General features: G+C 38.3%; 1 protein-coding gene across 1 annotated transcript in view; it reads right to left on the bottom strand.

The window, feature by feature from the left end:
- The window catches only part of LOC150076201 (uncharacterized), a 46,732-nt gene extending 39,534 nt beyond the window's left edge, over positions 1–7,198 (bottom strand). The window contains exon 1 of the mRNA XM_090387284.1: positions 7,147–7,198. Coding sequence (XP_090243410.1) covers positions 7,147–7,198 — 52 coding nt within the window. The remainder of the gene's footprint in view (positions 1–7,146) is intronic.
- Positions 7,199–17,316: the final 10,118 nt, after the last annotated feature.

Here is a 17,316-nt window from a genome sequence, read left to right as displayed (position 1 = left end):
AAACTTCGCGCGTATAACAAATATATATATTTTTGTTTAGGTCCTAGCTACTGAAATCTCAAGAAATTTGGTGGCAGGACCTGCCAGATTGAATTTAGAGATACTGGGTATCTGGTCTGCCTCCACGGGGCGAAAGTTGGGCAACGTCGGGCCTCAGCAGAGGTCTGACAGCTAAATGGCCAGAGGAACAACAGTACAAAACACCACACTTAAACATTATCCATACACTTTTAAATCTCTTGCATTTACAGTGTACTGTATCACCTTACAACGTAAACTACGTGGAGATGGGGTAAACCCCTGCAACCGTTTGACCCTAAATACACTTTACACTTTACCTAAACATCACTGCTGACCAGGTACACCCTTTCATGGGAACGGTCTTCCCTTCTGGCGGCGCTGTCTTTCAGCAAGATAATATGCCATGCCTAGGGCTGCTATCCGTCCTCATTTTTCTGGACATGTCCTCATTTTTTACGTATCATGGACCGTCTCGGAGATATTTCTAAAATTTTGAAAATATCCGGAATTTTGGCTCTTAAAATTTGAAAATCTCCTGATACTTATCGGTAAAATTTGTACACCAATCAATGTTGCGGAAGAATCCCAAGGATCTCCACTTCTGGCTGTAAACAACGCAGATCAGATATTAAGGAGTTCATCGTGCGTTCCGAGTTGAAATTTTGTTCGTGCAGTTTGGCTTTTTCACTCTTTTTTTTTTTTTTCTCTGCTCTTTTACATTCTTGGTGAGTAGACAATTCAAATTCAAAATAAATTTTCTCTCGTTATTCATTTTACCTGAAATTCATTCTAATTAAGTGAATTTATTCTAAATTAAAATTTCTATTCCATGTTTTTTAAAGAGATCTCACATTTTCTATTCTTCTTTCAGCAGTTTATATAAACAATAATTTGATACGTCCAGTTTCAATTCGTCGTATTTATTTACGAGTAAGCATAGTTTTTGTATGCAATATTTCTTAATTATCAGCTGATGACGTAATCAGTCACTTCTTCAAATAATTTTTTATTTCTACGATTTAAATTAAAATAATTCTTTAATTTACATATAGTCAGGAATACCCATTATGCCAAAAGGAAGTGCAAGTTTACTGACGACTTGAGGATGAAATATCAAGGTTTTCGAAAGGGAAGAATAGATGAGGAGGTAAAATGCATTGTTTTCAGTCCAGAAAGCTATATCTCGGTTGCTAACAAGGGTTAAGGTGATTTGGACATCCACATGAATTCAGAGAAACATAAGAACATTTGATTTAAAAAATCTTGCAGCAAGGTAACGGACTTTTTAGTAAATTCCCCTAAAGGGCTTGATCCAAGAGTTTGTTGCTGAAGGAGCCCTTGCCTTTCACACAGTGGCACATCACCACAACTATAAATCAATGTCTTGTACAGCAGAATTATCAAAGTCGATATGCTCTGATTCAGATATTGCTAGGAGGTTATCTTGTGTAAAAACAAAGACTGAAGCCATAATTAACTCTGTTTTAGCAGTGAATTCAGTTGAAGTAGTTAAATCTCTGCAGAATGTGCTGTTTTTTGGAGTTTCCACTCACACCATTAATCATGAATTTCTGAAAAATTTCCCTATTCTTGTGCTATCCCTACTGACTGGAAAAATGGTGGCTCAAAAGTGGTGGCTTAAGCTAATAGAATTAAATAGCATGTCAGATGCGACAGCAGCTACTAATTTTGGCTATATTTATGAGACCTTGTGTAAAAGTGGCCTGGATAAGAAATGTATTGCATTTGGTGGGGATAACTGTAACATCATGTTTGGAGGAGTGCAGCTAATAGGAGTGGGTGCCTTGCCCACATTCTGCATAACTGCATCCAGCATGGAGCAAATGCAATTGATGTAGATATTGACTCCATTGTTCTTAAGATTTTGAATTATTTCAGTGTCTGTACTGTACGTGTTGAAAACCTAAAAAAAGTTCTGCGAATTTACAGAGGTTACCTATAAAAAAAATTGTGTATCATAGCAGAACACGCTAGCTTTCTCTATCTCTATTGCCTCAATCGAAAGGATTATAAGTATTTATCCATTCCTAAGGTCTTTCTTTTTTTCTCAAGAAAATCCCTCCAAAATTTTAAAACTTTTCTTTGAAGATGAGTTTAGTGAAACTTATCATGTTCATTGCCAAACTGCAATGCTAGTCTTCAATTCACATATAATGAGCATTGAAACGAATGACAATTCTCTGATAGCAGTTATTGAAGCTCTTTCTTCCGTAAGGGACATTCTGTCCCAAAGAAGTAAATGCCAGTTCATTTCCCTCAAAGTGAAGGAAATGTTGGAGAGGCGCCAGGAAGAGAGATATACACAGAGAAATATGGAGTTTTCAGAAGAAATATCCAGAACCTATATTCATCATTCACTGAATACTTGGAAATCGGGTTGAAACCACTGGAAGAAGTTTCTTCATTCAGGTGGATGTCTTTAAGAGAATGAATGAATTTGAATGGGATTGCATAGTATCAACAATTATGTACCTTCATGCAAAAGGAGTGTGTGTGTGTGAATGAAGTGAAGTGTTTTGATTAGTTTTGTAATTAAAAAAAATTGTACTGGAAATTAAGGATAGTGATGTTTCTGTTCCTTGTAATGTAAGATGGGCTAATTATTTTAGCCATTGTAAAAATGAAGAGTTTTTCTCAGAGCTATTAATAATTGCTCAAATTTTCTTTTCCATACCACCACCACCACATAATGCATTTATTGAAAGAGTTTTCAGTGATGGAGATGCAGTGGTCTAAGGATAAAAACTCGTTTACTGTGGATTCTATTAAGGGACTAATGCTTATAAAATTCAATTTCAGTGATATGCTGTGTAAAAATTTCCATTCATATTATCCAAAAACACAGATTTACAGAGTAAAATTGCATCAGTGGAAAAATATAAAAGAAATGTAGAGAACAGCAAATAAATTAGGCTGAGAAAAATAAAAGTATTTGTTTTATTCATACCATAAGAAACATTTTTGTGTATCATTTTTTACAGTTAAGCAATCTGCATAAGAATGGTAAGTGTGAATTCTGTTAAATTAAGGGATTTGAGTTATTCAATTAAAATATTTAACATGTTATTACTTTGCCAGTGACCGTGTTATTACCCTGTTATCATAATAAACTGTTATTGCATAGGCATTTTTTAAAAGACTGTAAGAGAATGTAAGGTGTGTTTTGATACAATAGGGAAAAGCGTCCTCAAAAGTCGGGATTTTTCTGTCCAAATGTCCTCATTTTTAAGGTTAGAGAGAGATGGCAGCTCTAGCCATGCCGCACCACTGGGATTGTTTGAGACTGGTTCACGGAACAGGAGGAAGACTTCCAGGTATTCCCCTGGCTGCCAAAATCCCCAGACATCAATCCCATTGAGGATCTGTGGCTTGTGTTGGAACACCAACTCCGATCTGCAGCGTCTCAACCACGGACCTTAGAGGAGTTAAAGGACCTGCTGGTTACGTGTTGGTACCGGATACAAGACACGTTTAGAAACTTTGTAGTGTCCATGCCTCGCCGGGTACGAGCTATTTTGGCTGCACGTGGAGGACCAATATCATCTTAGGTAGGTGGTCATAATGTTTTGGCTAATCGGCGTAAACATCAATCAGATCATCTTGCAGGTGCCTAGTCTCCAGAAGCTGCAATTTGCCGAATTTAAGCCTTTCTTCATAAGAGTACCCCTTTGTTCCCATCACCAGTCTGGCTTCCCTTCTCTGTACTCGTTATAGCAACTCTACATTCTTCCTAAAATGAGGCTTCGAGACCTGTATGCAGTACTCAACATGTGGCCTGACCATTGCCGTATACAAGGGGATAATCACCTCTTTATCTTTGCTGGCAAAATTTCTGTATACCATTGACAGTACCCCATTACCTACTCTGGCAGCCTCTCTGCACTGATCAGAAAACTTCATATGACTGCAAGATTACCTCACGGTCTATTTCATTCTCCACTGCCCTGAGTGTAACACCACCCATCTGTATATTTCTCTGGGGTTGCTGCTACCCATATGCAATGCTTTCCATTTGTCAATGTTAAACTTCAGTTGCCACTTCTCAGCCCATCTATCCAACTTTTCCAGATCCTGTTTCAGCAGCATACTGTCATTACTGTTATTATCCACCCTGCCAACCTTTGTATTATCTGCAAACTTACACATTAAGCTTGATATACCTTCATCAATATCATTGATAAATACACAAAACAATATGCCCAGCACAGAACCCTGGGGGACACTAATAATATGAGTCCACGTAGAGCAGTATCCATTTATTACCACTCTTTCTTCTCCCACTCAACCGTCCTTTTATCCATTTTAGCAACTTGTCCTTAATGTCATACTGCTCCAATTTGTACAGTAGTCACCCATGTGCAACATAGGTGCCGCTATAGATGTGTTCACATCAATCATATTCTGATTAGTCAAAGGAACTGAATGCCACAGTGCTATAGCTGTGTTCGATGATGCTGAAATCAAATGCAGATCGTTATCGAGAGTATCGAGCAAGCCAACCTAGGAAAATAAAGACAGAGGTAGCAATGAGTGTGTAAGAACGACAAAAACTATCAAGATTGCTTAAAATACAAAGAGAAAATCAAGCGTTGAATTTAGCAGGGCCTTCAACCAGCAATGCCGCTGTTCGATCTAACAATAATGTACCGGAGTGAATATTAATTATTCACTCCGGTACATTAATTTGTACCGGAGTGAATAATTAATTTAGTAGTTATAAAATAAATTTCCCTATTCACGAGACCCTAGTGTCAAAACAGTTTTTTTTTTATTTTTACGCCACCCGAATCATTAAAGTCATCTGCCATGCTGTGTCTTATGTCTGTTAATTGCATGTTTTCTATGGTCGATTTATCTGTTTTGCTGGACGAAAAACACGAGTTTCTGGGGAAAAAACCTTGCTCTATATGCCTGAGACCGACTAACTCAGCCACAGAGTGAAAAAACCCACTAATGTTCCTCGTGTCATCGATGGAATGCGAACCAGGCCTTTTTCACCCAGTGTGGGGAGGACGGTGACGATACCACTGTGCTACTCTGCAGACTGTCAAAACAGTTAGAGATAGCACTGTGAAATCGGTGGGTGTGTCACTTAGGGTATGGGGAAGCGATTTGAGAAGAAAAAAAGTTCACGTTTCCGCCACCAGGGGAGAAATTGGCACTGTAAGCATGAGATGGAATACTTAACTTAAGATTAGATTTTAATATCAGAACTTAGAAATCTACAGATATTTGTTCCACAGGTTTTCTGTTTTAGCGTGTGTGCTTGCCTAAATAATGTTCTCCGTGAATCATTCGGCTTCCGACAAGGCTGCACGCTAATATGTGTGTCCAGAAGTCCTGGGTTTCAAATGATAGTCCAGTAGTTTGGATTAGGACAAAACCTTGCGCCCTCAAACCCACTCTGGTTTAAATAAGAGTAAGCTCGCAGCATCAAGATCGCATTGTGATTAACTCAAAGGGTCTCCTTTAGTGCACCTTTGAGCCCGCTTAACACCAACTCAAAATCTACTGGGTAAATTATGTGTATTATGTGTAACAGAGAATCGTCACTAGGCAAGTTGATCAACAAAACAAGATTTATTAAACATATAAGTCATACAAATGAGTACAATTGAACTGGTACTAAGGGTTAAATTAACTGAATAGCAAATGTTATCTTGCTATTAGTAGTGTTACAATTTTGGAATGTTCTTCATGTGGCTTTTCCACTATTTCTCTTGCGAAAATTCACAATCCAATCACTGATGGCAGTCATGCAGTACAATTGTTCTACAATTAGAATAGGAATACAGTAAACCACCGCTATTCGCGGTATCTGTATTTGCGGTCGCTGATTTAATATAAAATGAAACCTAAAAAAATGTGAATTTTAAAGCACCGTGAACATTTTCCGCCATAAAAAAACATGGGTGTGGCTAAAATTATCTTTCTCTGTCAAAACAGCGATCAGTGGGTGGAGGAGAGAGGGGTGACAAAATCGCGAGCGTGGATGTTTCTCACTAATCCTTGTTCAGTATGTGATATGCACTTGTCATGGAAGGTTTCGTCGTTTATTTTAATTTATAAGCATATAAACACTGCAAAAGCAGTGTAAAACAAACTTTTTCGAGTGTGTTAACGGAAGAAAGTGATTTTATTGTGGACAAATTCTTTCTAATGGTACAAAAATATGGCTACGAATAACAAGGGATATTGTGAAAATATCAAAGGTGATGACATTAGCGAATAAAATCGAGAGTTATTAGACAAAATTTCTAATGGTGAAAGTGTCTCCTCAGTGGCAAAACATTGTAAAATCAATGGGTCAACGGTATGATCAATCAAGAAATCAGAAGAAAAAATCCTCCGTAGCGTCCATGAAAACGTGCTAATTGCTTCAAAAATTTGCTCTGTAACTCGTGAAGTTAAATTAGAAAAAATGGAAAAGCTTTAAATCTGTGGATAGAAGACCGAACTCAAAATAAAATTCCGTTAAGTTCACTCATCATCCGTAAAAAGGCAAAACTCCTTTATCAGCACTTTAGCGAAACTGGTGATAGCACTGGCGGGATTAGAGTTTTAGCTAGCAAAGGTGCTGGTTTGAAAGATTTGTTTGAAATTTCTAATAAATATTACATTTAATATTAAATTGTTTCTTATTTTCATTTCGATGCCATATGCTTACATTTCACTATGTACTGTCTATGTACATAGTCATATTATGAAGGCACATATAATACATACATAGACAAAATTTTAGACTAGTTTTTCTTATATATTTCATATTTTGGAAAGGAACCCCTTTATTACTATGGCAGCCATAACCCAGTGTTCGGGTTTTCAGTATTCGCGGCATTTCTTAGGAACGTAACCCCGCGAATAGCGGGGGTTTACTGTATATATATATGTCAACTTAACAATTACAATGAAAATTAAAACGACTAATTGGTCAGGTCGCGTTAACTGTTATATTCTAATTATGAAAAGTAGATACACAATTGTCAGAATGATTTTTATGAGAAGAGAGGTACTGTGAGTGTGAGTTAATTAATGGCAAGGGGAAAGTATGATTAACTTCGAATGGTTGAGTTTGTGTTGTTTTAGAAAAGGCTAATCACTTACCGACAAAATGTCTTTCTTTCTCGGCAAACCTTGGTACTACTGTTTGATCCATAATTACGACTAATTATCTTCCTCGATTTTTTTTATCGGCTGATCTTCAACTCTCTCTTCACTACTTTCGGCGCTAGAAAAACTCTGAAAATACTGAAAAAACCTCTTGGAAATTTTCAACTGCCCTCTAAGTTTCTCAGATCTCACTCTCACTCTTCCAACTGTGAATCCTCCAAAATCTACGTCAAAATTGCCAAAACTCTTTGTTTTCTTTCCCCTTTTCAATATAGATACCTCGGCATCCCCTAACTGAATTACCCATGACGTGTTCTGATCTCACGGGTCAATAGTGTGGGGGCAAAGAATTACACTTGAGGGCGGTCAACTGTTAAAGTGTTAAGAAATGCCATCATTTTTTTATCCCTTTCACCTGCTTTTGAGAAGCATTTATTCTTCAAAGTGTCCTGTACTTTTTCCATGGTCTATACAACTAATCTGACGAAATAAACGCCGTTTAACTTTCGATTTCGTAGCAGCACTCAGTTGTCGCAATAGTGGGAAGTTGTTGTTGAAACGATACACCGTGTTTAGTGCCTAGAGCAATTAGATGACTTCAGTCCCCTCTCCCTGAAGGCAATGGGTCGTTTGCATTTGCTTAAATTGCTTCAGGAACGAAGAGAGCAGATTGCGACTTGTGACAGAAGAGAGAGTGAGAAATTAGAACATGAGATATAATTCCTTACGAGATCGAAACTAATAAACCCAATGACTGTCATTCTAAAATTCCGTTCGTAAAATTATATCGATTAATGTTCGATGACGCGATTTTAAAACAAAAGAAACTGCCTTACACAAACATGGGATTTCCTTTCTTCCTACAATATTTCATTTTCAGTTGCGTCAAATTCCAAAATTGACAGACCCCAAGTTAGTTCCTTGCCCCACATTATTAATACGTGAGGTCAGAATGAAAAGGGGGAATGTAGAGGTATTTATACGAAGAGAGGAATGAAACCAAGGGGCTTGCCAGTCTTAAGGTAGATTTCGTGATATTCTGTGTTGGAAGAGTGAGATCTGAGAGACTTAGAAAACAGTTGAAGATTTACAAGAGGTTTTCCAGTATCTGGTAGAGTTTTTCTGGTACCGAAAGTAGTGAAGAGAGAGTGGAAGATCAGCCGATAAAGAAAATCGAGGAAGATAACCCAAAGTCGTAATTATAGATCAAATGGTAGTACCAAGCAGTGCCAAGAAAGAAAGGCATTTTGTTGATAAGTGATAAGGCTTTTTTTTGAAACAATATAAACTCAACCATTACAAGTTAATTTTACTTTTCCCTTGCCTTAAATTCACACACATACACATTGACCTCTCTCCTCATAAAAATCATTCCGACAAATGTGTATCTACTTTTCATAGTTAGAATTTAACAGTTAACGTGACCTAACCAATTAGTTGTTTTAATACTCATTATAATTGTTAGGTTGACAGAGCTATTCTTATTCTAATAATGGAGCAATTGTATGACACTGTCGTCAGTGATTGTGAATTTTCGCAAGAGAAATAGTGGAAAAGTACATTATCTTTCCGTTAGTAGTATTAGAATTTTGGAATCATCATCATCATCATCATCAGCCATTTTCAATCCACTGCAGGATGAAGGCCTCTCAAGCAACTTTCCAGTTCCTTCTGTTTTGAGCACTGGCCATCCATTTACTACCCACGAACTCACGAATTTCATCTATCCATCTCCGCCTTTGTCTTCCAGGTTTTCTTCTAGCTCCTCTTGGATACCATTCTGTTATTTTCTTAGTCCATCTGTCATCATGTCTTCAAGCTATGTGTCCTGCCCAAGACCATTTTAGTTCTTTAGTTTTGATCAGAATGTCCTTTACTTGAGTTTGTTGCCTAATCCATGTGTTTCTCTTCTTATCTAACAGTCTGATTCCCAATATGATTCGTTCCCTTCTTCGCTGTGTAGTTCTCAGCTTCTCTTCCATTCTTTTGGTGAGTGCCCAAGTTTCACTTCCATAAGTCATGGTGGAGAGTATACATTGATTCATTATTTTACGTTTCAGACAAACTGGGATATTGCTCTTCAGTATGTGAATATATTTCCTGAATGCTATCCATCCAAAATTTCTTCCAGCCATTTATCATTATTACAGCTAATGACTTGTCCCAGATAAGTATATGACTCCACCTCTTCAATTACTGCTCCTTCAATCATTATTTCCTTTTCTGTGGCATACTTGTTCATCATTACTTTTGTTTTAGCCATATTCATCTTTAATTCGTTGGGATCATGGCTAATGACCACAATGTCATCTGCAAATCGTAAATGGTTTAGGTACTCTCCGTTCACATTGACTCCTTTCTGCGACCAGTCTAAACTTCTGAAAGCTTCCTCAAGGGCAGCAGTAAACAGCTTCGGAGATATTGCGTCTCCTTGTCGAACTCCTTTCTCAATTTTAAATTTCCTACTGTCTTTGTCTAGTCTAATAAAGGAGGTAGCACTCTCATATATTTTCTTCAAAATCATAATATATGGGGTATCAATGCCTTGTCTTTCCAGTGCCCGAAACATTGCCTTATGCTGTATGGAGTCAAATGCCTTTTCATAATCCACAAATGCCAGGCATAATGGTGTTTTATATTCATTTGCTTTCTCCATTAGCTGTGATATTACATGAAGGTGATCCATAGTTGAGAATCCTGTCCTAAAGCCATCTTGCTCTTTCGGTTGATTTGCATCAAGTATTCTTTCTAATCTGTTAGTAATGACCCTTGTGAACAACTTGCAGATGTGGGATAGCAAGCTAATTGGTCTATAATTTCCAATTTCTGATTTATCTCCTTTCTTATGCAGCAAAACTATGATTGCATTATTCCACTGCTTAGGTGTCACACCTTTTCTAATGCACTTTGTGAAGAGCCTTGCCAGTTTTTGTGTTATGTCTCTTCCTCATAATTTTAACAACTCTACAGTAACTTCATCTTCCCCCGGGGCTTTCTGATTCTTCATTTTCTTCAATGCATGTTCTACCTCATCAGGAAGAATATTGGGTATGTTGTATGTGTTGCTACTTTGCAATCCATCTTCCCCACAGTGCTGGCATCATTCCCCTGCTCCTTGTATAATTCTCTATAGTAGTCTTCTGCTATTTGAATTATGCCTTCTCTGCTGTTTATAAGTACACCATCGCTATTCTTCAGTTTCAGTATCATTTGTCTTTCTGTATTACTGCTCATGGCTGCTGATTTAATTCCTTTGTTTTCAATTAATGCTTGTTCTACTTTTCTTGTGTTAAATCTTCTTATGTCCTCTCTGAGTCTCTTTCTAATGGCTTTGCATAACTCAGTATACTCAATTTTCTCCCTGTCAGTGTTTTTCTTGCTTTTCATTTGTCGTCTTCGGTTCATCATGACAAGTGTTTCTTGACTAATTTTTTCTTCTTTGGATTTCTTTTTCCCTATAGGTTTCTTGGGCTTTATCACTTTCAAAAAGTTGTAATATTCCTCCTCGATATCTTGGTCCTCAGCAGTCTGCAGAAGCTCATACTTGTTCTTAAGTTCCAGTACATACTGCTTTTTCTCCTCTTCTGTTATCTCAAAGACCTTTGTATTATTTACTCGAGTCAGTTTTTTCCTTTCTTTTCCTACATCTATATCAAGTGTACATCTTACCATTCTGTGATCACTTCCAACATTTACCTTATTCAGGACAGTAACATCATTCACAATATATCTTCTGTTAGTGAGGATGAAGTCGATTTCATTAGTAGTTAATCCATTTGGACTCTTCCATGTCCACTTTCTGTTCACCCTTTTCTTGAAAAAAGTGTTCATTACTGACAATCCTTGAGATTCTGCAAATTCCACAAGTCTTTCACCTCTTTCATTTCTTTCACTAATTCCAAAATTTCCTATTGTTCCCCTTTCTGCGCTGTTTTGTCTTTTTCCAACCTTAGCATTGAAGTCTCCCATAATAATAGTGTAGTGGGTTTTATGCTCATCTAGAAGACTCTCAATTTCGGTATACATTTCTTCAACCTCTTCATTATCATGGCTCGATGTTGGTGCATAGATCATTATAATCTTTAGCTTGTATCTCTTAGAAATCTTGAGTATTAGTCTTGACACTCTTGGTGATGTACTTTTGAATTCCAAAATGTTGTTTTTAAAATCTTTATGGACCAGAAACCCAACTCCACCTTCACTCCTTTCACTGTTTCCATTGGTGTACAGCAGATTTCCACTTGATAAGCTTATAAGTGATTCATTTCTTCTTCTTGTTTCAGCCAAACCGATGGTATTCCAATTCACATTTTCCAATTCCTTTTCCAGCTCTAATATCCTATCTTCACCAATGAGTGTTCTTACGTTATAACAGGCCAAGTTCAGTTTCCGTGCATGGCAGCCTGGTCGTACCCAGAGATTCTTAGCACCCTCTGCTTCCACTCTGATCCTCTCGCTGCTGTAAGAGGGAGAGTGAAAGCTGCTGGGGACTGAGGGCCATTTGTTTCGTTGTGGTTTCATGTGCTGGAGGGTTTGGTCTTTCCCTCTTCACGCTGACCAGGCGTCTTGAAGAGAACCACTCTACACGTTCGTTGCCACCTAAGTGACAAAACAGGGCTTACCATCGAGAAGGTGTGCATGAGTGGATTTTAGGGAAGCAGGCCAACCGGACTTCTCCTAAATCTTCTGTAATAGAGAGATATTGGATCCATCAGTGTTTTAGGCTGAGTGTCTGATAACACATAGGATACCTGTTCCCCTTTAAGCCCCGAATTTTGGAATGTTCTTCATGTACATTTCCACTATTTCTCTTGCGAAAATTCAAATACTACTAATGGGAAGATAATGCTTGTTATTCAGTTAATTTACAATGTAACCACACAAATTAATTTAAAGCCTTGACCAGTTCAAATGTACTCATGTATATGACTTATATGTTTAAGAAATCTTGTTTTGTTGATCATTTTGCCTTGTGACAATTCTCTGTTACACATAATTTATTGATTAGATTTTTATTTGGAGTTAGGTGTGCTCAAAGTTCAAGTTAAGGAGAACCTTTGAGTTAATCACAACGCAAATTTGATGCTTCGGGCTTACTCTTATTTAAGTCTGAGTGGGCTTGAGGGTGCAAGATTTTTGTCTTAATCCAAATACTGAACTATCATTTGAAACCCAGGTCTTCTGGAAATACATATTAGCGTACAGCCTTGTCAGACGCCGAGTGATTCATAGAGAACATTACATAGACAAGCAGGCATGCTAAAACAGAAGGAAGCCTGTGGATTACTGGCGCTGTGATCAGGATTGAAGCATGTCTTTGCGTGATGACAAACAATTTTTCATGAATGCCCAGAAGCAAGCTAATGTAGCATCAGCCAAAAAAAAAAAAAAAAAAAACCTCTTCCAGTTCACCCCGCAATTCATTCGAAATACCTGTCCAGCTGAGCCTTAAATTTATTTAGGCTATCAACTTCCACAACAAGGAATGGAAGTCTGTTCCACCAAACAACCACGTGCTGGCTAAAGGCAAATTTCCGCACATCTATCCGACATCTGTCTTTCCTCAATTTGAATTTATGCCCTCTCAGGTGATTATTCTGAGCAAGAGGCAGTATCCCATCAGCATTGAGCATGGTCAAACCATTCAAGACTTTGTACAACTCTATCAGATCACCTCGCCGGTGCCTAGTCTCCAGACACTGTAAAACATAAGCCTTTCTTCGTAAGAGCAACCCTTTGTTCCGTTCACTAACCTTATTGCCCTTCTCTATTCTTGTTCCAGCAGCTCTATATCCTTCTTGAAATGAGGCCTCCAAACCTGTATACAATACTCAACGTGCGGCCTGACCTTTGCCTTATGCAAGGGAATAATCACTTCCCTATCCCTGCTAGAAAAATTCCTGTATATCATTGAAAAGACACAAGGAGCTACTCTTGCAGCCCATCTGCATTGCTCAGAGAACTTCATATCTGCCTGCACAAATACCCCCAGGTCCTTTTCATTCTCTACCACTGTCAGTGTAGTACCATGGAGTTGATACGCTGCTCTGTGGTTGCTGTTTCCCATATGTAGTATTTTACATTTGTCAATGTTAAACTCCATTTGCCAGCTCTCAGCCCAGCTGCTCAACCTTTCCAGATCCTGTTGCAGCAGCAGCATAGCGTCTGTAGCATCCTTAACAACCCTGCCAACCTTTGTATCATCTGCAAACTTGGACATTAAGCTTGATATATCATCATCAATATTATTTATAAATACAGAAAACAACAATGGACCCAACATTGAACCCTGAAGGACTCCACTGATAACATTAGTCCACGATGAGCAGTGTCCATTAATTACCACTCTCCATCTTCTGCCACTCAACCATCCGTTTATCCATAGCAACAATTTGCCACAAATGCCACACTGCTCCAATTTGTGCAGCAGTCTTCCATTGGTAACAGTATCAAAGTCTTTCTAAGATCCAAATATATAATATCAAAGTTATTCCCTGCATCCAATTCTTTTGTAACTACATCACAGTATCCAATCAAATTGGTCAGGCAAGACCTTCCCTTGAAAAAACCATGCTTGCCTGAGCTATAACTGAATTCTTGTCAAGATGATCCTGATTCTTCAACAAGTGCTTCTATTAATTTTCCTGGAACGGAATTTAAACTCACAGGTCTATAATTACTTGTGTCAGACTTTGATCCTCCTTTGTGAATTGGGGTTACATTTGCACATCTCCAGTCTGTGGGTACCTCCCCTGAGTCCATGGAAGATCTCATAATTATGGCTAACAGTATGCTTACTTCCTTTTCTGCCTCCTTTAATATAACTGGATACATCCCATCCACCCCAGGTGCCTTTCTTGTATTTATCTTCAATAATTTCTCCTCCACTTTACTCTAAATTATTACAAGATCATCTAGCCCACTACCAGTGTTTACTTCAACTATGGCATTCCCCTTCCTGAATAACTCCTCATGTGTGAATGTCGATGCAAAATATTCATATAGTTTGTTAGCTACCTGAGCAGGATCATGAACAGTTGAACCATCGATATCAAGTGAACCAATCTGATTCATCCCCTTCCTTCTAGAGTTTACATAAGTAAAGAACTCCTTGCTGTTTTTCTTTGCATCCAAAGATTTCTCGTAATCTGCCTTTGCCTGCCTAACCTTCTTTGTAACTTGGTTACAGATCAACTTATATCTATCATGGGCTTCTGTGTTACACATTAATTTATATGTATCCCATGCATTTTTCTTCTCTGCCATATGTCTCATTAGTTCATCTGACATCCATTTAGGCCTGAACATTGAACAATATTTCTTAGTTGGTATGTAAAGCCTAGTAGCTTCCAAGATACGTTCTGTGAATGCTTCCCATTTTGAGTTTGCTGTTGGTAACATCATCAGTTCGTCCCACTGCATAGCATTTAAATACTGTCTCAGACCATCGTAGTCGCCTTTACGAAAGCAATATCCCTTCCCTTTACCCTTGATGGTAGTTACCTCCTTGAGTAAATCCCACTTCAGCACACTGTGATCACTGCCACCTAGTGGTTCAATTATCTGCAGATTCTTAATGCATGAAAAATCACTACTGATAATCAAATCAAGAGTATTGCTCCCTCTAGTTGCCTCCCAAACATGCTGATTTAGAAAACAATCATCCAATAAATCCACAAAAGCCTTGCTAGTGTGTGAGTGACCAACCCACAAATTCCAGTCAATATCTCGAAAATTAAAATCCCCCATTATAAGGCTCTCTGATTTACTGGCCCGCTCTATTTCCCTGTACAGTTTCTTATTATACTCCTCAGAGTCGTTATGCCTATAGCACACTCCTACTCTCAATTTTGATCTCCCAATGTTTAGGTCACACCAAACTGACTCGACACTGCACTGTCCAGCAATGTCGACTGGCTTCACTTCCTTGGATTTTATGTGTTTCTTAACTAATAGCATAACCCCATCATCACCTTCCTATCCTTTCTGTAGACGTTCTACTCCCAAAATTCCAGTTCTGCATTCCTTATATCTGTGTGACACCACGTCTGTGATATCCCAACAATATCCACCTTTGATACTTTGAGCAATACCTCAAATTCATCAAATAAATTTATTTACCAAACTCCTAGCATTGGTGTACATGCAAGTATACATGCACCTCTTCTTTTTGTTAGCTACCCTAACACAACCCATGTGTTTTCTTGTACCCCAATGACTCCGAGCAGTCTCTGAAATATCCTCCATCTTATTTTCCAAGCTGCTGCTCATTCCAATAGAAGCAGTGCAAGAATCACTTTCACCTCTGCCAGTGGCTACTGTTAATCTATTAGTCCTTGTTTCCCCCAATGTAGCAGTTTTCCGACCCACCTTACACTGCTTCGATAGCATCAGCAAACATTCTTGAACCCTTTATATTTAAGTGTATCCCATCCCTGTAGAAGCAGTCTCTGCTGTTAACAAGTACAGACCAGGCTGAAAAAAATTCTACCCTTTGAGCCTTGCACAATCTTTCCAGTGCCAAATCAAGTGCCAAATTGATTGACAGGGCTCTCATCATATAATCCCTCCTATTGTTTCTGGGCAGAATTGCAGACACTTTCAAATTCAACCTAATTCATGGCTTTTTTTCAAAAGTGACGGTCTCCTACTCTTAATATCATTAGTGCCAATGTGTACAACTATACCAACTTTAGTGCCCTTAAAAGATGATATCCGCTCTGCAACATCATCAACCTTTGCCCCTGGCAGACATACCCCTGTCCTGTTCCACACAGATGACCCAGATCGTTGTAGACTGAGTAGCAAAGTATCAGTAGTATCACAGAACAGAAAACAAAACTAAGGAGCTTACTGTGGTAGTAGAAAGAGTAGTGATAATGTTGATATTTTATGTGTGCAGACAATAGATATAGGCATCTATTTTTGCTTTTCAGCAATACAAATAACAGAAACTTCAGGAGCACACATTTTGAACAACAGTTAGTAATTTGTAATGTTTTCACCTAGATAATATATCAAAATTAAAAAGAAAATGAGTTGCTGTATGTTAAAACACTTTTTGTTTTAGAACTGCTGAGTATTAACGATATTTATTTGTTTCAGCTCATCAGAAAGGTAAGTTCACACCATTTTTGGGGACAATAATCCCACACATACACTAATAATTACAAGATGGAAGAGCAGAGTTCACAGACTATAGGTTTTGAAAATTCAGCTCTACTTTTCGGGACTCAGCAGCGGTCTTTGTCCGAAACTGGTGGGTCTTATTTAGCAAATGTTGCGGGTTACCTTGGACTAGTCCCAAGTTTTTTTCGGCAAATCAGATGAAGGCCCATCTGTCCAATCTTTTTTTGAAACTTTAGAAAGCGTAGGGGAACTAGCATCTTGGCGCGATCCCGAACTTATGGCTATCTGCAGGGCAAAATTTCGTTCGGCAGCATTTTTAGCAAATTCTACTGAATTACGCAAATTAAAGGATTATTGTGTGTCCAAAAGTGTAGTAGTAGCACAGTTCGAGAAAACAGAACCAATTATAACATGTTTAAACCAGTTCCCTACCTCTGTACAAGTGCATGACGAAACCATTGCAATGTTTAGTGCTAGGGTTCAGAATTTAGCATGCCTGGCTTTTAAAACGGAAAGTAATTCCCCAGAAGCATTAAATATTCTTGATCAGGCAATGCTGGCTCAATCCTCAGGGGAATTTTGAATAAAATTAGAAGATTGGTTCTGTCTCAATACCCTTTAACCTTTGCACAAGCAATGACAATCTCAAAACGTGAGGAAACGAACGATCTCCTCACAGACACAAAACATAGCCCAATTAATGTCATATCTAGTCAAAATTACAGCAGTGAAGACTTTAGTCGGCAAGAGAACAATTTTAGATATATTTTAAAACCTTTGCAAGATCAGATTGAAGATCGACAACAATCTATTCACGCATTAACAATAGAGACTGCTAAATGTAATTGTTCAGAAGGGCAGGTCGAGGCAGCTTACGTAACAAGACAGAGTCAGAGCAATAATCATTTTCTCCCTCCCCGCAAAGCGCCCAGTGTTTGGTGCTCACTGGACGACAAGCGAAGCATCGCCAGTGATGTTAGAACAAAGGGCAGTGACCTTCACAATAGACGCTCTCCTGCTCCGTGTTATAGAAGC

The sequence above is a fragment of the Mastigoproctus giganteus genome, chromosome 13 (genome assembly GCF_048544385.1).
Source record: "Mastigoproctus giganteus isolate SK-2022 chromosome 13, ASM4854438v1, whole genome shotgun sequence".
Classification (NCBI taxonomy): domain Eukaryota; kingdom Metazoa; phylum Arthropoda; class Arachnida; order Uropygi; family Thelyphonidae; genus Mastigoproctus; species Mastigoproctus giganteus.
The sequence above is the reverse complement of the archived record's forward strand: the minus strand, read 5'-3'. Positions and strand labels throughout refer to the sequence as shown.